The sequence below is a fragment of the Chinchilla lanigera genome, unplaced genomic scaffold (genome assembly GCF_000276665.1).
Source record: "Chinchilla lanigera isolate Chin_1 unplaced genomic scaffold, ChiLan1.0 scaffold00018, whole genome shotgun sequence".
NCBI classification, from domain to species: domain Eukaryota; kingdom Metazoa; phylum Chordata; class Mammalia; order Rodentia; family Chinchillidae; genus Chinchilla; species Chinchilla lanigera.
Genome location: NW_004955419.1, coordinates 1,894,010 through 1,913,879, shown reverse-complemented (window position 1 = coordinate 1,913,879; position 19,870 = coordinate 1,894,010). Strand labels below are relative to the sequence as shown.

The following is a 19,870-nucleotide window of genomic DNA, read 5'->3' as shown; positions in this document are numbered from 1 at the left end:
AAAAAAAAAAAAAAAAATTTTAAAGGGCAGGAGATGTAGTTCAGTGCAAAGGCTCTGGGTTCATTAAATCCCCCGTACACAAATAATAAAATAAAATAGAGCATTAACAGCAGGAGTTTGACGTCTAAAGCCACCCAAGACCCCGCCCCCCAGCCACACACCCCCATTGCTCCAGGACCAACTTCCAGCAGCATTCCCTCCTCCTTACAGCCGCACCTGGCTCTGGCCACCTCTGCTCCCCACCAGGGCCTCTGAATTCCGAGTGCCTTGGCCCCACCTCCCCATAAGATGCCCCAGTCCCTCAGCCCCCCTCCCTCAGCACCTGTCCTCCCCAGAGCTCTGATGTCACAGGTGACATCCTCTCTGCCCCCTGCTGAGTCCTGGGCCCCGGGAAAGATGCCTGGGAGAGATGAATGGGGAGAAGGGGAGGGAAGGGGAAAGTGGCGAGGGGACCCAGAGGGGAGGGCTGGCCAGCAAAGGCCCTCGTGGTGGGCGGGTGGATGTCACTGAGCAGAGGAGAAACCAGACAAGAAGCCTGGGTGGCCAGGCGTGGGGTGCACGCCTGTACCCCAGCTGCTGAGACAGCTGAGGAAGGAGAATCATGAACTGTACCCCAGCCTGGGCAACTCCGAGAGACCCTGCCTCAGAATTTTAAAACTGTCAAAGGGACTGGGTCTGCAGCTCGGTGGCAAAGGACTTGCCTGGCATGTGTGAGGCCCTGAGCTCTGTCCTCCGTCCATAAAGAGGGGAGAAAGAGGAAAAGAAGAAGGTGAAGGAGGGGAAGAGGAGGAGGAGCAAGCAGAAGCTGTCACCCCAGGAGGCCAGAGAGATTAGTGACAGGGGATAAGGACCCTCCCACCCAGCCGCCCTGACTTCCAACCCCAGCTCTGCCTCCCGGGCCTTTGTTTCCCCATCTGTAAAATAGAGCAACATAAGCAGGCATGTGACGCCACTCTTGCTACCAGGGGCTTGCTGCTCACCACAGCTGGATCCCGGTCAGCATGAAACACAGGGGTCCCCACACTGCGGGGCGGGAAGCCCAGGCCAGGGCGTGCGGTGGTTCGCCGTGGGCCCTAGCGTTCAAGGGCGATGGGGATGAACAGCGAACCCATCCGTCTGAGCCCAGAGCCCCTGTCTCCTGCCTGCTACAGCACGGAGCAGGTGCTCTCGTGGCGACAGGGCCCACCCAGCGCGGGGCTGCCTCTGCGCTCCTCTGGAGGTGGAGGCTGCAGTGTGAGTGAGGAGCACACCGTGATGGAGATGATGAAGGCTTCAGGCTGCAGCTGTCCTTTGCCTGCCGGGCTGTGGTGTGCAGTGAGGCTGAGTCAGAGCCCCGCACTGAGGCAGCCTGGCCCAGCTACGTTCATTCGTTCATTCAGTCAGTCAATCTGTCAGTCAAGCAGTCTGTCAGTCAGTCAGTCTGTCAGTCAGTCAGTCAGTCAGTCAGTCTGTCTGTCAGTCAGTCAGTCAATCTGTCAGTCAGTCAGTCAGTCCATCAGTCTGTCAGTCAATCTGTCAGTCTGTCAGTCAGTCAGCCTGTTACTCAGTCTGTCAGTCAGTCAGTCAGTCGGTCAGTCAGTCTGTCACTCGGTCTGTCAGTCTGTCAGTCTGTCAGTCAGTCAGTCAGTCAGTCAGTCTGTCAGTCAGTCAGTCAGTCAGTCTGTCAGTCAGTCAGTCAGTCAGTCAGTCAATCTGTCAGTCAGTCAGTCGGTCCGTCAGTCTGTCAGTCAGTCAGTCTGTTACTCAGTCTGTCAGTCAGTCTGTCAGTCAGTCAGTCAGTCAGTCTATCAGTCAGTCAGTCAGTCAGTCAGTCTGTCATTCAGCCTGTCACTCAGTCTGTCACTCAGCCAGGCATCAAGCAGCCAGGGAGCCCTGCTCTCTCTCTGGGTGCACTCTCCACTGGGTGGGGGACTCACACGTAAATCAGATCAGGAGGGAGAGGAACACCCAGGCTGGGATTTAGGACAAGTCGGGTTTTGCCGCGCAGAGGCCCGCAGAGGCTCAGAGGCGGGAGTGGTACCTGGAAGGACCCAGTGCCCGGCCACACCCTGCCCCTCTAGTCTCAGCTCTAACAGAGGCGGCCCCCTGCCCCCTGCACAGTAGCGAGATGGGGGCCACAGCCTCTGTGGGGGGCCAGGAGGAGGCAGGAGCCAGGCACACCTGGGGAGGAGGCTGGAAGCGGGGTGCAGGGCTTGGCCGAGAACAAAGAGTCCACCCTGTGCACTGCGGAAGCGTGGGCACCGAGCAGGCCAGGCTGGCTGTGGAGATGGGGGCCGCAGCTGCTCCCCGCCCTTCGGCCCTCCCCTGCGCAGCGATGGGCAGGGCTGATAGCCCTGGCTGCTGGGCTGCTGGGGGCGAGGGGCTCGCGGCTTCCTCCCTGCAAGTTCTTTATCAGCAGGATGCGCCGTTGCCAGGGAGCCGGCTTCAGGCCCTGCTCCAGCCGTTGCCGGGAGGATTATCAGAAAGATTTGAGTCTTTTTAATTAAATCCAAGCCAAATGCAATTCTGCACCGGCTCGGAGAAGCCCATTCAGTATCCTGTCGCTGCCTCCGATAGCTTTGTCCCAGAGGCCCGCTATCGGCCACCTATCTGGCCACACGGCGGCTGCCTCCATCCCCAGCCTGACAGCGGTGGGCACCTGGGAGTAAACATACGGGAGGTCCCCTTCCGGCCTGCTGGGTGCAGCCTGGCAGCCTCCAGGGGAACAGCCCCAGGCCAGGCTAGAAAACAAGCTCCACTTGGCGTGATAATCATCCTCCTGGTGCCACAACACTCAATCTCACGCCCTATGAACACTCATAGATTTCTCAGCCTATAAGGAAGGTTCTGGGTCTGTCCCCATTTTACAGATGAGAAAAACAAAGCCCCAGGGCCACACAGCAAGTAAGTGGCAGAATCAGGAGTTAGACCTGAGTCCCTGTCAAGTCTCCGCTCTTCACTGCTGAGTCCACCACTTTGGGCACCTGCCTGGGCCCCACCTACCTGCCTCAGCTGCCCCCAGCCAAGGCCTGCTGGGCTCTGTCACGATGCAGATAATAACAGTGGCACAGCAGTGGCACAGCGTCCTTGGGGTACAGTGCCTTTCCTCATCTTGGGGTGCAACTATAACTTTGGATGCCAAAACAGAAGACCTGAGAGAGGTGTCACCAGCCCAACCCCACAAAGCCTCAGACGGCCACGCTCATGTCACCTGGGTGCAAAGCTGGTGTCCCCAGCCTCGCTCCTCCCCAAAAAAGGTGGCTGTGCCCAGCACAGCCTGGCAACAGGAGGCGAGGCCAGGTCAGAGCTCAGGAGCTGGGAGTTGTTCACACTGCGGCCAGAGGACAAAATTAACTCGATAAATAATGTGGGCAGGGAGGGGGGCACATTCTTTCTAGAAATCCCGGCAGCTCCAGGCCCCCACGCCTGTGCACTGACTTTATAGAGCTAAGTTTTCATTGCAGGCCCCACGCCCTGGCTGCAGCCACCCTGCCGAGGGGGGACGTGTGCGCTTTTTAATTAAATCTGTCTGTTATCACTCGGATGGTTATGAAGGAGGCCATTAGCAGTGCGGCGGCTGCTGCTGGGAAACCACCCGATTCATTGGGTACACGGCCCGGAGCCCCTGATGGACCAACCCCTGTGATCCTTTCTGTCCACACTGCCCACCAGGGAGATGCTCGCGGCAGGGCCCCACAGCCAGCCCCACTGCATGCCCGGCTTCGGCCAGTCAGCACCCTGTCTGAGAGGGAGCCTCCCTCCCTGGGGATGGGAAGAGACCAGGGTCCCCAGCTCAGCCACTTGTTTGCTGTGTGACTATAGGATACAACTTCACCTCTCTGGCCATGGTGAGAGGGACAGCTCACGGTGCTGCCCGTGTCGAATTACGCACACAATCCCACTGGCTGCTGCAAGGGACTTTTTTGTCCTCTCTTTCCAGATAGGGAATCTGAGGTTTGGAAACAACTTTCTGTGGGTCTCTCATCCTAGGTTAGCTGGCTTTCCCCTTGCTAGGCACAAAGTCTGACACAATTCAAAAGATGAGAGGTTTGACTTGACTCACGGTTCTGAGTGACTCAGTCCATGGTCTACTGGCTCCAAACAGTAACATACGGCAGAAGGTGTGGTAGAACGAAGCTGGTTAGTTCACGGCAGCTGGGAAGCAGAGTAAGGGAACAGCACCAGAAGGGAAGGGGCCAGAGACCAGATCTAGTACCCGAGATCAGCCTTCCATGACCCACCCAGACACACCCGGAAGTGTACCCTAACATCCCTTGGGTGGCTTCCAAGCTAGTCAAGGTGACATAATCAACTTAACCATCACTACTTAATTAGGGCTGAACTAGGATTTGAATGGACAACTGCCTCAGCTTCCCCATTTGAACAATAAGGATAATGACCCTCACCTGGGAGTGAGGGGCATTAACCAGGATGGCAGAAGGCTGAGACTGAGTTTAACACAGGATGACGGTTTTTCTTTGAACTTTGTCATTTAAGTACAGGCACGGCTACTGTTTATCAGTTGAGGAAAGCAAGGCCCTGCTCCGTCAGGGCCCCTTTCGTGTGGCCCCCATCCTTTAATGTTGCCCCACACCAGGACACAGCAGCAGCCACCTCACTTGTCCCCCCACAGCAGCCTCTTGGTCCCTCATTAGAAAAATGTGTATTTGATTTTCACTCGATTATAAAATAAAACCAGGGGAAAGCTGCAGACAGGACAGATTATAAAATAGACATTGGAGTCACCCATAATCCAGTACTGCTATCTATTTGTCTTTGTTTCCTCTGTTCATTTTCCTGTTCAGTCATCCATCCATCCACCCATCCATCCATCCACTCGTCCATCCATCCACCCGTCCATCCATTCACCCGTCCATCCACCCATCCGTCCACCCGCCCACCCGTCCATCCGCCCACTCGTCCATCCGCCCACTCGTCCATCCATTCACCCATCCATCCACTCATCCATCCATTCACCCACCCATCCATCCACCCACCCATCCATCCACCCATCCATCCATCCACTCATCCATCCACTCATCCATCCATCCAACCATCTATTCATTCATTCATCCATCCCACTATTCACCCATTCTGCTATCCATTTATTATTCATCCAGCCAGCCATTCATTCATTCACCCTTCTACCCATTCATATTTTCAGTCATCTATCCGTTCATTCATTCATCCATCCGTTCAGTCAGTCATTCAGCTGTTAAGTGTTGAACAGGAGCCTTGCAGCTACTGAGCCTGTGTATGGTGCTGAGGACACCAGGATGACAGGAACCACCTGGCCCCACTAGAGAGCACTCAACACTGATGGGAGCAGATGACGATAACCAGGCAGCCACAGCAACAACACAGAACCCCGAGTGTCACACATGCTGCACTGCATACCTCAGTGGCGGCCCTGAGCCAGCTGGGGCCAGGACGGGCTCCTGGAGGAAGCCTCACTGCGTCTGAGACTGCGGATGTGTAGGCTTTGCCTGCATACCATGAAATACACCTCAGGTGTGGGAACATTTTTCTAGGATTTTTGGTCCTGGCTTTCCTCGGTGTGTCTCCTTCTAGCCTCCTTCTAGCTCACACACATACTCTGCCACTCCTCCAGCCCTGCCCACACCTCCACTCCCTTCCCCTGGCTGTGCCTTTTGTCTAGAATATCCTTTTTTTCTTTCTGGGCCTATTGGTGAACTCCTACTCATCCTTCATAGCCTGGAGCTCTTGTCCCATCCTCAAGGGATTCTTTGCAGATGCCCTTCCCAAGCTAGCAGGGATGTCTCTCCTCCTTTTTAAGACTCCCATCCTTTGACTATCATTTAAATTATCTTCCCTATGGGTCTAGGCCTCCAGAGCCAGCTCAGGGGCTGGCTGCAGGGGCCTCACAGCGTGTACACTGAGAGAAGAAGACCTTTTTCCACATTCTCCAGGGACATCATTGGCTGTGAAGCCAGCCAGGTTCATTCAGCTTGGGGCAGAGGCCCCGCCTGCCTCCTAGGCAGGACAGCCACTTCCCAAGCCCCAGCCCTGCAGCTGGGAGGGTGGCAGCTGCATGATTGGATGGTCCTGGGTCTAAGTGGGGCTCCAGGTGGAGAGGCCATGCCAGGGACACCTTCCCTGGGTCAGAAGGCCAGGACTGCCTCCCCAAGGTGGGCGTGGCACGGCCCTGTGTGATTTCCTGCTCCGCCCTCTGCACTAAGGTCCAGGTGAATCAAGCTTGGTCTGATGGCCCGGGCAGAATGGCCTTGCACCTTTGCCCAGCAACTCTGTAACGCTACCCATGGCTCTTAGACCAGCGAGTGACTGGGACACAAGCAGGGGTGCCGGGCCCTCCGTGCTGCTGGCATTGTTCCCTTTGCATCCCGCCTTGCTCTAAGAACACAGCCAGGCCAGTCTGCCGCAGGGATGTGGGCGACTCACGCAGGACCCAGCTGAAGCCACCCAACCAACTACCCCCGAGCCAACCTGCCCCAGCCAGAGAGGGCTGAGTGCACCTGGCCAACATCAGCAGAACCAGCAACCCACAGACACATGCAATACACTAAATGATAAGTAGGAAACCACTCAGAGGCAGGGTCATTTGTTACATAGCAATAGCTAGCCAAAACACCCCATCCACACAGTGGAATAAACTATAGCCAGGAAGAAGAAGGAGACAGTCTTTATACATTCTTACACGGATATATCTCCAAGATATATTAAGATTCTTTAAAGTAAAAAATGCAACAATATATATGGAAGAGATAAAAAATGTCAGTTATTTCTAGTCACTAGACTCTTTCTGGAAAGCTATTAATACTTAGTAGCCAGGGTTGCTTCTTGGGATGAGATGTGGGGGTCTAGAACCAACAAGGGAGGAGAGACAAACATCTTTCTCAAAGTCTTAGTTTATGTTGCTTCAGAATTTTGTACCACACACCTCTTATTTTCATTTAATTTTTTTATCAGTATGTGTTTCCCTGAAAATAAGACCTACCTGGAAAATAAGCACTTGTCGTTTCCATGGTGATGGCCAGTGTGGTGCAGAAGCCAACATGTCACTCTTCCCTTGCTCGGAGGCCACTCTGTAAGCCAGGTACGGCAAGCTGACTGGGTCTGGCCTTTCGGATCTCTAGGGCTCAAGGCTGATTATTTTCTAGTTAGATCTCATTTTCAGGGAAACGGAGTAATGATGACATTCATGGTGACCAAGTTTTAAAAATAGATAGCATTTAGGAAATGTTTTTTGAGAGTGATGCGTTTAAAATTTCTCTATGGGGGAATTTCCCTTTGTTATCTATTCCCTGCTTCCGACACCGGCCTTATCACTTCCTGTGTGGCCTCAGCAAGCGACTTCACCTCGTGCCTGGCTTCTCCATCTGTTCCTAGTGGACGAGGGCAGCCCAGGAAGACCTGGCCACCACGTATATGGTAAGTGCCCAGCCATGCTGGTGCTCAGCTCTGCGTGCCGAGCTCCACCAGGCTGCCCTCCCTCCCCGGCCAGCCTGGGCTCCCTTGCTCCCTGCTCTTACCTCCAGCATCAGCAGACAGCCCTTCTCCCTTTGGGGGTGTCTCTCACTAGGCTTGGACAGGAGGTCCCCCTCTGTGGGGCAGGGGCCTAGAAATGGGGGCTCCCCAGGAAAGGGTCTAGTCCTGGCAGCCCCTCTCCTCCGGCTGGAGCATCTGAGTCCCATCTGTGAGCTCTCCGGCCAGGGAGTTGGGGTCCTTGTTTTACGGCTCCCTAATCCTTGCTTGGCAGGGAGGAAGTGGTGGGTCAGCCCGGCCATGCACAGAGTGGCCGGCGGATCCGTAAAGGAAAGATTCATGGGCCATCAAAATGGCCTTTTGCCTCCAGGGCCGCGCCAAGCACTTCACAGGGAGATAAATTACAGGCAGGAGAGGAAGATAAAAGGTGCAGGGACACAGGGCCCTGTCCTGGGAGAAGCAACGATCCGAGAGGCCTGGGTTGCTGCAGGGCTGGGCTCACGCCGAGCGGGCTCAAGGCCAGGTCCCTCTGGCCGCCTCCCCGTCCTGTGCAGGCCCTTAGCATCACGCCAGCCTTGGGACGACCCTGACGCCATCCCTCCCATAGCAGCCCCAGACCCAGGGAGTGTGCACCCGCGTGGTCACACAGAGCCTCCAGCTGGGAGGGGCTGTGCACTGAGCTCAGCACCCCGCTGTCGCTGTCTTGAGAGCCTTCCGACTTTGTACTGGGCTCTGCCTGGCCAGGAGCGGCTTTGGGCACCTTGTGCCCCTGCAACCTCTCCACCTGCCGGAAGTTTACCCGATGCAGCTTGCACACCTCCAGCCGCGGGGAACTCACTCCCTCCTGGTGCAGTCCATTGATTTCTCGGTGGACTAGTGGAAGATTAGAGGCTTTATCTCACCGTGGTTAAGGACCCCAGGCACCCCACTGACTGTGAGGTGGGCAGTATGATTGCACCTTGGCTTCCGGTCCGCATGGCCCACGAATCAAGGCTAAGTGCCGTGGCGTCCAATGCAGTAGGGCGCATGCGGCGCCTGGTGCACGCTCCTTTTCGGCATATTCAGTGACAGTTCTTATGTATGGTAGCAAAACAGGATTCCTTTTGTTGGGTTGGGACCTTCAAGCCTGGCTAGTGATTAGGGTAAGGAGGTGGAAGAAGATGCACTCCATCAGAGAGAGAGAGAGAGATACAGAGAGAGAGAGAGAGCTATAGGACCCGGGCAGGTCAAACCTGCCGCTTCACCTGGGCTCCACCCGGCAGGTGCCTTGTTCTCTGCTGCCATCTTCTGGCTGGCACGGGGCAATGCATTACAGCTGGCGCTGCGGTGCACCACACTTCCTTTGTCGTACTATTAATTAGAAAATGATCGAATTCTTCGACAAATCTTCCCTGAGGATCTGCTCAGACATTGAGGATTTTTCAGGGAACATAAAAGACAAAATCTTTCTCCTCTTGGATCCGCCGCTTAAGTGGGAGGCGTGGATAATGAGCAGGAAAACCAATCATCTGATTCCCACTCGTGATAGCACAGTGAGAAGAGAAATCAGAGGGTGAAGAATGGAGTAGGGCGAGGCAAAAGGACCAAGTGCACTCTGGGAGCAGGGTCTGGAGGGGGCACTGTGCCCGCTCCCTTTGGCCTGGCTTCCCAGCCCGACCCTCGCTTCCTGTGACCACTTTGGGCAACATCTTCCCCTGACCTCACTCAGTGCTCCCGCCTGGAAAACGGAGAATACAGCCACTTCCCCACTGAGTGTCCTTGTGTGGAGTTAGAGGTGCCCTGAAAGAGGGACACTCTGTGAGTTGTGTTATTCTTATCAGTGTTCTCCGCACACCCTCAGAACAGGGTCTCCCTGGCTGAGCCTCAGCAAAGCCCTGCCAGGTCAGTAGGAGACATCGTCCCACCCAAGGCCAGAGAGGAAGCTTGCTTACCCAAGGACACACAGTGCCACGGTAACAACGGGCCTGGTGGGCAAGTTTGGGGAGCGCAGCCTGGTGGCGGGAGAGCTGAGTGTCTCCCCTCCTCTTGGATCTGGCCTGGGGTCCCCACCCGGGGCAGAGCCACCCCTCCCAAAGTTTCACCACTCAGCCGTAGATGAGAGGGGAGGAGAGTGGGCTTGGGTTCCCACTCGGGAGAGCGGGTGAGTCCTCCAACTCTGGCGACCCAGACGTGCTGCCAGTTCCTTCTGTGCCTGAGTTTCTCGGAGTCTTCCACATGGAGAGATCAAGCAGATCACTGGGAGGCTTGGGAAACCCAGCAGAGGGGCTGTGTCAGCTGTGACACGCGGAGCCCCAGCCGTCACCGCCATCGACCCGACACCTCCCAGCCTCCACTTTGTGTGTGTTCTTCCCACCCCCACTGCCCTGGAAGTGACTAACTCATCCCAGCCTGCCTGGATGCTCCCACGTTTCAGCACTGAAAGCCCCACATCCCAGAAATTCCCTTAGTTCCAAGCAAATCTGCCAGGGAGACCTTCCCCCCGGAACCCGGCCTTCCCGGCTTAGGCTTCAGCCTCCAAGATGCAGATGCTGCGGGTAAGTTCAGCAGGCTGCAGGCCCAGGAGTCTCAGCCCCCAGCTGCTCCAGGGAGGAACCCCGGGCGAGAGGAACCCACAGGGCACAAGGGGTCGCTTGCCTTCTCAGGCAGCTGCACTGTAACAAATGCCTGCGATGAATCAGGTCGGAGAGAAGAAAGGTTTCTGACTCAGCTCTGGAGATGCCGTGACCTCCATGCCGGACGGGCCCCATCGCTCTGGGCTTGTGGCGGCGCACGAGGGCAGGAGCGTGCTGGGACAAAACCATTCGCTCCTGCCCAGGAGCAGAAGTAGTTGGGTCCCACGATCCGCAGGGCACAGCCCCAAGGACTGGAAGACACTGCCTTAGTTTTCACCCCGCCCAAAAGCACCCTGTAACATCTGGATCTTTGGGGAACACACCAGATCTAAATGCTTGTGACGGGCCACCCAGGCCTGTGCAAAGCTCCCTCTGGAGCTTGAGTCCTCGGCCACTGTCCCAGTGCTCACTAAGGAAGTGTGCGGAAGTCATTGGATTCCCACTGTCACTTGGTGAAGCAGCCCCATTTTACAGATGGATAAGCCAAGGCTGGGAGGGAGTCTGACTTGCCCAGGCCACGTGGGGCAGCTCAGACCTCAGATCCCACAGCTCCTGAGCCAAACTATAAGCAGATTAAAGAGCAAAATAGGTCATAGGAAACAGGGAGACAGAGTCATTGCAAATGGAAAGGAGACACCAGGAGGGAGGGAGAGAGGAAAGAAGGGAAGGAGGGGAGGAGAAAGGGACTCAAGAAGAATTAAGATGTGTTATGTATGTGTACCTACTCTCAGAAATGAATGTAATTGTTATGTGCTACAAGCATGTGCTAATAAAACTTTATATATAAAAAAAAGAGCCCACACCTCCCAGGGCTGAAGCGGGGCTGGGCTCACAGCAACACATCAGACTGATAAACTTGACTGTTAATGCCCTGTGGGGTGAGCTTCCCATCCAAGTACCCGTCTCTGCAGCTCTGCTACCTGCTGAGTGATCACTACGTGCCAGGCTTTGTGTCATATTCTTCATGTGTGTTAGCTCAGCTACTTCTCACCCGGAGCCTGAGCTTCACCCCAGCACCCTCATCCTCCCGATTTCCCGGTGTGCCCTGAGACCCAGAGGGCAGGGCCAGCCTGGATGGCTCCACTGCCGAGTGGCAGAGCTGGGATCTGAAACCAGGCAGCCGGACAGGCTGCACTGGGAGTTTGATTCCACAGACAGAGGCCTCTGACAGCAGCTAGGACCGCTGGGGCAGGGCAAGGCTTCAGAGAGGGTGGGGAGCTGGAGAGTTCTCAATCCCCTGGCACTGGGGGGGGTCCCACCTGGCTGGCTTATAGCTCCCCCTGGCACCCAGCACCTGCAAGGTGGAGGTGGCGTCTGAGGAAGTGAAACCAGGGTGCAGAAATGTAAGATGCGTTGGGGTGTGGGAGGGGGAGGGGCCCACGTGTCAGGCGACTGTCAGGAGACAGCCTTGCAGAAGGGGTGACACTGATGCTGAGCCCCAAGTGGCAGAAGGGAGCAGGACCTGGGAAGGACCGGCCTGGAGTTTCAGGCAGAGATTATGCCTGAATGCAGGGGCTGCATTTGGAACAGAAAGCCATGACTGCACTAGAAACAGAAAGAGGATTATTTAGGTCACGGTTTTGGAGGCTGGACATCCAATATCAGGGTTCCCTATGTCCCTGGTAAAGGCCGTCTGGTAGATGGTCTCCCCTGGTGGGGGCCCACGTGGGAGACTGGCAAGAGAAGATGCAAGAGAGGAGCCGGGTTGGCTCCTTTGCAGCAGCCTGCCCCTGAGGGCCCTGACCCAGGCTTTACCCAGTGGGGCAAGGTGGAGGCAGAACCCTCGCCCAGGAAGCTGTCACCCAGGCAAAGCCCACCGAGCTGGGCGGGCTTAAAGGAGGAAGAGGCGGGGAGGAGGGGTAAGTGAAGGAGGGACAGGAGGAAGGGAAGGAGGAGGAAGAGGCGAAGGAGGAAGAGGAAGAAGAGGGCCTTTCCTGCAGGGTCGGGAAGGCTGCCTGGGGAGAGGGCCTGGCATCCCGCCTCTGGGAGCAGAGAGGTCTGGCAGGACACCTGGGGGCTGGGCCAGTGTCCTCCTAGGGGCCGCAGCTGCATCTCCATGGACAGAAGGAGGAGACAGTGGGTCTGGGACCTGAGGTGTGTGGCAGGCAGGGCAGTAGGTGGAGACCTAACCCACAGCTCCAACCTCTCCCCTGGAGGAACAGGGAAGGGCTGGAACCAGCGGACAGGACAGGACAGGACAGGACAGGACAGGACAGGAGGGAGGCAGCGGCCAGCAGGGGAGGGGGAGGGGCTGTGGATGGAAGCAGGTGGGGGTGCGGGGGCAGGGGACAGTTGAGGCCAGGAGGATGGGGAGGACACAGGGAAGGAGACGGGAGATAGGATTTCAAAGGCAGAGGCAGCCTAGAGCAGAGGGGAGGAGCAGCCTGGGAGGGGAGGGGGAGGGCACCCGAGAAGGGACCAGGGACAGCTCCCAGAGCCCAACCCGCTGTGTCCCTACCCACTGTCCAGCCCCATACTCAGCCACATTCTACCTTGTCCCTGTCTAGTGGAGACTCACGCCCACCGTCGGGGATGTGCCTAGCACTGTCCTCTGTGCCCCAGCCTCCCCCCATTGTGTCCTGCAGCACTGGCCAGCCACGCCCTTACGGGGAGTCGGGGACAGAGCTCACGGCTCTGAGCAATCAGCGTCCCTGTGCGGTGGGAGGGGAAGGCCGAGGTCAGCCTCAGCGGGAGACGCAGGCCGCAGCAGGGACTCACCCTCACCCCAGAGCCCCACATTGCAGGAGATGGACCCTGAAGAGTGCCCCACAGAGCCCCAGGAAGCACCTAGAAAGCCTGGGAGAGCTGGATGTCACCACACCGTGCCCCAGCCTCTGGTCCTGCCCCATGCCAGGTGGCCTGCAGGTGGCTCTGGCATGCAGACCTCACAGTAGCCTCTGAGCCACAGAAAACAGTCCCGCCCCAGCCCGCTGCACCACAGAGGATTCCATGGAGCAGTGAGGGTTACGCCCAGCACCACCACCTAGCACTGGGGCTTTGGATAAGCTCAGCACTCAGAGGCTCAGGTGCCAGGTCCATGGTGACCCCCGGCTTGATGTTAGGAGCCAGGGAGGGCCTGGCGGGTGACAGGACCGCCATCAATTGGCAGATGGTCCCTCTGCTCAGCCTGCCATCTCCGTGGCTCTCCTGGGAGGGACAGAATGTGAAGTAGCCAAGTGGAGGTAAGACTTCGGGCACCCCTGCCCCCAGCAGTATCAGGAACCAGGATGTCCCTAACACATGACCTGGGTTCAAGGACAAAGGTCAAGCGCAAGTCTTCCTCTCCCCGGGGCTTACCTGCAGCTCATCATTTCTGACACGCAGATGACAGGGGACCGGCCACACAGATGCGCTCTGTAGGGCTGCCTGTGCCCTCCGAAAGGACTAACGTGTTTCTCTGAGCCTGGGTCAGGGCCCTCAGGGGCAGGCTGCTGCAAAGGAGGCAACCCGGCTCCTCTCTTGCGTCTTCTCTTGCCAGTCTCCCACATGGGCCCCCACCAGGGGAGACCATCTACCAGAAGGCCCTTACCAGGGACATAGTGAACCCTGATCTTGAACTTCCAGCCTCCAAAACCATGACCTAAATAATCCTCTTTCTGTTCCCAGTGCAGTCATGGCTCCTGGTCCCCAAAGCATCTGAAGCAGGCAGCAGAGCCAAAGCCTTGGACGCTGGATAAATGTGCTCCTCGTCTGCATGCATGGCTTAATCCTTATCCTATCCTTAATCTTAGCCCTCAGTCATTTGAGCAATCATTTCAGTAAAACAGTCAGACCACCCGGCTGGACAGACACAGCATCTGTCCAACTGGCCAGGAGAAACTGGCTCTGAAGAACACACCAGGGACCTGTGTGCAACTTGACAAGCAAAGTAATTAGTTAAAACCCAATGAAAGCCATAGGACGGGCTGGGGATTTAGCTCAGCGGCAAAAACGCTTGCCTGGCAAGCGCAAGGTCGTGAGTTCAGTTCCCGGTACCGGAGAAAAACCAAAAAAAAAAAAAAAGAAAGCCATAGGATGTGAAATACTACTCAGCAATAAAAAAGAAGGAACTGCCAGGTGTGGTGGTGCAGGCTTGTAATCTCAGCATTCGGGAGGCTGAGGTAGGAGGAGGATGGCCACAAGTCCAAGGCCACCCTCAGATGCATAGGGAGTTCAAGGCCAGCCTGGACTATGTAGTGAGAGCCTGTCTCAAAAAAACAAGACAACAAAAAGGAATGGGGTATCAATAAGTACAACTTGGATGAATCTCCAGGGAATTATGCTGGGTGGGGAAAAAAAAATCCTAAAGGTCACATGTTTTACAATTGCATCGATATGACAATTTTGGAGTGGCAAAGCTTGAGAGGTGGGGAACTGGTTGATGACTTGCAGAGGTGAGGGATGGAGTGGGGTGCATGAAGGCAGTCGGTGAGGTCGTGAGGAGCACTGGGGGGCCTCGTGATGATGGGACTCTTCATCCTGACTGGCTGGTGGATGGATACATGAAGATAATATGTGATATGCAGAACTGAACACACACACATACACATGGACAAGTGATATAACCCAGTAGGAAGTATCAAGTCAACTTCCTGGTAGTGACATTGTACTATAGTTTCAGGGGATGTTACCATAGGTGGGATATTGAGTAAAGGCCTCTGTTAGCCCAGATCCCCAGAGAAACAGAACCACGGAGATGCACGTATAGAGAAAGACATTTATTGGGAGGATGGAGGCTGATCTGCCATCTGCAAGCTGAAGAACCAGGACAGCCAGTGCAATGGCTCCAGTCCCACCCCAAAGACCTGAGAAACAGGAGTACTGATGTCCAAGGGCGGAAGATGGGTGTCCCAACTCCAAAGGAGAGAGCAAATTCACCCTTCCTCTGCCTTTTTTGCTGTCTGGTCCCTCCATGGATTGAATTGGTGAACGTGATGCACTTTCAAATGTCCTCACAGACATGCCCAGAAAAAATGTTTTAGCAGCTTCCTGGGCAACTTGTAGTCCAGTCAAATGATACATAAAACAATTACAAGTACACGCTCCTGTCCTCACTGTGCATTTTAAATGCCCCCTGATGCCTCATGTGTTTGGCAAGTCATTAGATCTTGGGGCTCTGAATTCACCCATGGGTTCATCTGCCCATGAGCCCAGCAGCTGAATGCGCTGTTAGGAGGTGGAGCTGGGTTAGAAGAGGTGGGTCACTGGGGGCATGACCCAGAAGGGACCCTCCCTTCTCTCTCTCTCTGCTTCCTGGCTGCCGTGGAGTGAGCAGCTTTTCTCCACCAGGCCCTTCCACCATGCAGTTTCTGCCTTGGAGCCAACCAACCATGGACTGAACCCTCTGAAAACCGTTAGCCAAAATAATCTTCTCCTCCTTTAAGTTGTGAGTGTCAAGTTTTGTCCCAGGGATGGGAAAATGACTAATACATAAACTACACTTGCTCTCCAAATAAAGACATTGACAAGGTCATGATTTCAAGTAAGGTGACACAACTATCCCCAGTACAACAGAAAATGCACTACTCCTTTCCCAGAGGAGGAGGTGAAGTCTTGACATTTGCTCTTCTGAGGTCCCATAACTGAAGTACTATGATGTGAAATTAATAGTGCTTAAATACTGATATACAGCCAATACATCTTATGTTACACAAAAGGGAGCAAGAGAGGAAACAAAACAAAGACATTTGCTTCATATATGTATACATATACAAATATGTACACAAACAAAAAAGGAGCAAATACTCATAGCAACTCATAACAAATGAATTCTCATTTTTGAAACTGATCACATGATTGTAGCTGTTTTTTGTAACTGTCTCTTTCTACTGTCCATTCTGTATTCCCTTTGCCTTCAGCAAGCACCTTAGCCAGTCATGGGTCTTTACCTGATGGGGTGACTCCAATCTTCATTCTTGACAGGTCTGTCTGGACCATTTGCAGTTCTGCCTGGATTGTGCTGTTGTCATTTCTCACTGTCCTTAGCAAGGGGCACGGTAATAATAAGAGCCACCCTGTGTTCCACACATACCCCTCCTCACCTCTACTACAAGCAGTGCTCCAACTCCCCCTCGGTGGTTGGAATGAATCACCCAGCCAACACCATGACTCCTTTCTTTGCCCGTTAATTCAAAGGCACAAGGAACCCAAAGTGGCCAGGAAAAAGTCTGAACTTCCAGTTCAATGGAGTCATTGTTGTGTCTCCTGGCGGAAGCATTCCTTCCTCTAAAACTAAGCCCTCTAGGCCGGTAGAGCATCAAGTCTCAGAAACAGGAAGCCAAACTTTCACTAGTGAGTCATTAGGCATAATAGTGACAGGTGCACGTCCATTTCCATTCCTTGATTCCTAGACCTGTGAATCCTGGCTCTAAGAGAAACAGGGCCATATATTAGATGTTGATTCGGAGCATACACAGCCTTCTGGAGAGCCTTGCCCCAGCCCTGAGAGGCATTTCCACCTAGCCAGAGCTGTAACTGACTCACTCGCTGGTTTATCAAGCCAGCTGCTTCAGGAAGGTGAGGGACAGGGTAACACCAGTGACTCCCATGAACGCACGTTCCTGGCTGCACTTCTTTGGCTGAGGGTGGGGAAAGCAATTTGACAAGAGGTAGGATAACTTCTTCTACTGGCAAATAATATTCCTCAGAGCTTAGGGATTCAGTGTCCTTACCTTCACCAAAGTCTTCTCCTACATCTCCATCTCACATTATAGGATCCCATTCCATGCCAGTCAATGGCTCGCTTTAACAGTAAATATTGTCAAGACTGAGAACTCATTTTGCTATTTTGGTCAGTCACAGGATGAGGCCCCGCAAATGATTTCCACCACCCCCACACAGGGCTCTCCTTCAGGACTCACCCTAGGAGCCCTGAGGTTGTTTTTAGGCAGCCCTCAGACTGGGATTCCAATCTGTGTGTTCTTCCCTTTTTTCACTACTTTTTCCAGAGACATTAGGAGCAACGAACCAGTATCATTATAGTGCTTAGTTTTCCAAAAAAAAATTATGAAGTATCATATACAGAAGCACGTGGTTCCTTGCCTCTTCTAACTGGTTGATTAGAAGAATCCAATATTTTATGTATCTTTGCAAACAGTTCACACCATGGACGTTAGTGATTTCTCCACTACTGGAAATAGAATCTTCAGCACCTTTAAATCTAATCAGACCTGGGGCTGGGGATTTAACTCAGTGGCACAGCGCCTACCTGGCAAGCGTGAGGTGATGAGTTCGATTCCCAGTACCAGAAAAAACAAAATAAATAAATTAATTAAATAAATCTAATCAGACCAAAGAGCCAATTCCGGAAATCTCAGAACCAGTTCAGAAAACTTATACTCAAAATTCTGTTCCTTGGTAATCACTCTCGGTACCAGAACAGACCTGTTCTGTATTTTAACTGTGTGGTAGATATGTGATACCCAGACACACACACACACACACACACACACACACACACACACACACACATGAATATGAGTAAAATAGGGGAATCTGAATGAATCTTGAGGGTTGTATGAGTGTCAAGTTCCGAGTGATGACATCGTAGCACAGTTCACAAGATGTTACGTACCCTTGCAGGGAAACTGGGTTCAGGGCATTTACAGCTTCATATTATTCCTTACAGTGTAAATGTACAGCTGCCTGAAAGTAAAATGTTCAGTTTTGTTTTTAAATCACAGGATGTGCACTCCAACTGACACCTCAGCGGTTGACACTGGCAGACTCCTGGGCAAGTGATCGGTTGATGGTCCAGTTGTCCACTCACTCTTCTAGGTGGTCGTGATAGAAACACAGCATTGAAACACATGTAATAAACTGCACTTCTAATTTCCAGAGCAGCGCTGTCCAATATAGAAGTCACTAACCACATGTAGCTATTGAATGCTTGAAATACAGCCAGTTCTAATTGACATGTGCTGTTGGTATGAAATACAGACCAGATTTAGAACACATAGTATGAATGAATGTAAAATAGCTCATTCATTTTTTATATCAACTACATGTTGAAATGAGAATATTTTGGATAGACCAAACTAAATATTTTATTAAAATTAAACTTACCTATTTTAATGCAGCTTTTTAGAAATGTTTGAATTATATACATTTCATGTGTTTCTATTGGATGGCACTGTTCCCAGTAACCACAGGGATCTATAATTATCATCAAATCAATAAGGTTCCAGCTGGAATGCACCGTGGTCTTTATCGGATTTCTGGAGTTCCTTACATGCTCTAACTGCAGAACTCAGATTCAGTTCTACATGGGTGTCAGAGACCAGCGAGGCTCGCAGGGATTAGCCCCAGGTCACCCCAAAGTTGAGAAATAATCAACAGAAGCCACAACCATGTGTTCTTTCTGGAAGGTTTCTTATAGGTGGCTCAGTGGTCAAGCACAAGGCTTATTCATTTTTACCTTGGGTACCAGCCCACACGTCACTTCCCCGGAGGTGCTGCTTGGGACATTGTCGAGCACCTTGCATGCCAATGGACTCTCCTCTCTGCTGCACCCTCTGGCTGTGTTGTAGCACCTGGACCTGTGGAGGCTCCATTCAGTTCCCAGCAGGGACAACAGGACAGTGCCTCACCCAGGTTGGATGCTGCACAATAGAGACCCGCAGGGAGCTCACACGTGTGACCTAAATATTCTGCAAGGTTAATATCCCCTGGGGTAAACATCTAACCAAAAGGGGCTGATGCTGCTAGATAGATGTCCCCCCCATATCCCCCTTCTGCCCTTCAGCTGATCTATGGAATGGATCATCCATGGGTTCAGTGGCCAGCCTGATGGCCCATCTTCACACTGGCTCTCCCTGCTCCCCTGGTCCACCGCTCTCTGAGTTCACCATCCCCATAAAGTCCTTACATGTAAGCCTTTATCGCAGGCCCCACTTTCTGCAGAGCTCAGGCTGAGCCAGAGGCCCTCCCTGGCTGCCTGTGCCAAGGTGGCCCTCCCAGCCCCGGCCCCTGGCTCCTTAGCTCAGCACAATGGCTGCATCGTTTATGCTCCTGTTGAGCTTGTTGACTTCTGTTTCTCTTTCCCCAGCTAGATTGCAGGTTCCATAACAGTTCCATCCATCAGGCCAGATGCACATTTGATGCTCAGGAAATGTTTACTGATTGAAAGAATGGGCCTGAGCAAGCCTGTCTGCTCCTCTTTAAGAACTTTAGACCAAGAAACTACAGTGCTCCATGATCAGCTGTGGTCAGATGTATTTAGACTAGCATTCCTAAAAGAGGATCCTTATTCTGAGGGGAAAATTTGCTGCTCTTCATAAAACTAGGGTGTTACCTCTTGGATCTACCCAGGTGTGACTTTGCCCTTTAAGGCAGTGAAGGTGAGCAAAGAACCAAGAATTGAAATCCACAGCCAGAAAGCATTATGAGCAATTCTAAGGACAGATGCTCCTCCACAGCAGCTTTGGTTGGCTCAGGATCTCCAGTCAACTGAACAATACTAGGAAGGATGGGGAGGATGATCAAGACCCAGAGAAGAGGCTGGGGGAGCTGAGGACATGGGATTTCTTTTGCAAAGTAAGAAAGGTAAGATTTTCAGGTGCTGAATTTCCATGATCTCATTCACCAACCTTGCACCATGGATTTTTGGAGACTGGGGTGGGGATTAAATAAAATACCAGTTGAAGAATACCTAACACATGCATTATTGCCATCATTGTCTTCAATATTTCTCCCCCTTATAGCTCTAATCATTCTTTGTCAGACCTTAGAGGCAAGTCCTGGTCTTCCCGCACGGACCACATCTGCCCCAAAAGGAGTGAACCTATAACAGTGTTTCCCAGGGCAATGTTACCTCCAAGGCACACCTGGCAATGCCT

The 19,870-nt window shown here is 53.4% G+C and overlaps 1 protein-coding gene across 1 annotated transcript in view; it reads right to left on the bottom strand.

Moving 5' to 3' along the window:
- The window catches only part of LOC106148274, a 75,441-nt gene that overhangs the window by 19,711 nt on the left and 35,860 nt on the right, over window positions 1–19,870 (bottom strand). The window contains exons 8-12 of the mRNA XM_013513098.1: window positions 7,946–8,316; window positions 2,512–2,638; window positions 2,161–2,431; window positions 1,155–1,302; window positions 981–1,073 (exon numbers count right to left, since the gene is read on the bottom strand). Coding sequence (XP_013368552.1) covers window positions 981–1,073; window positions 1,155–1,302; window positions 2,161–2,431; window positions 2,512–2,638; window positions 7,946–8,316 — 1,010 coding nt within the window. The remainder of the gene's footprint in view (window positions 1–980; window positions 1,074–1,154; window positions 1,303–2,160; window positions 2,432–2,511; window positions 2,639–7,945; window positions 8,317–19,870) is intronic.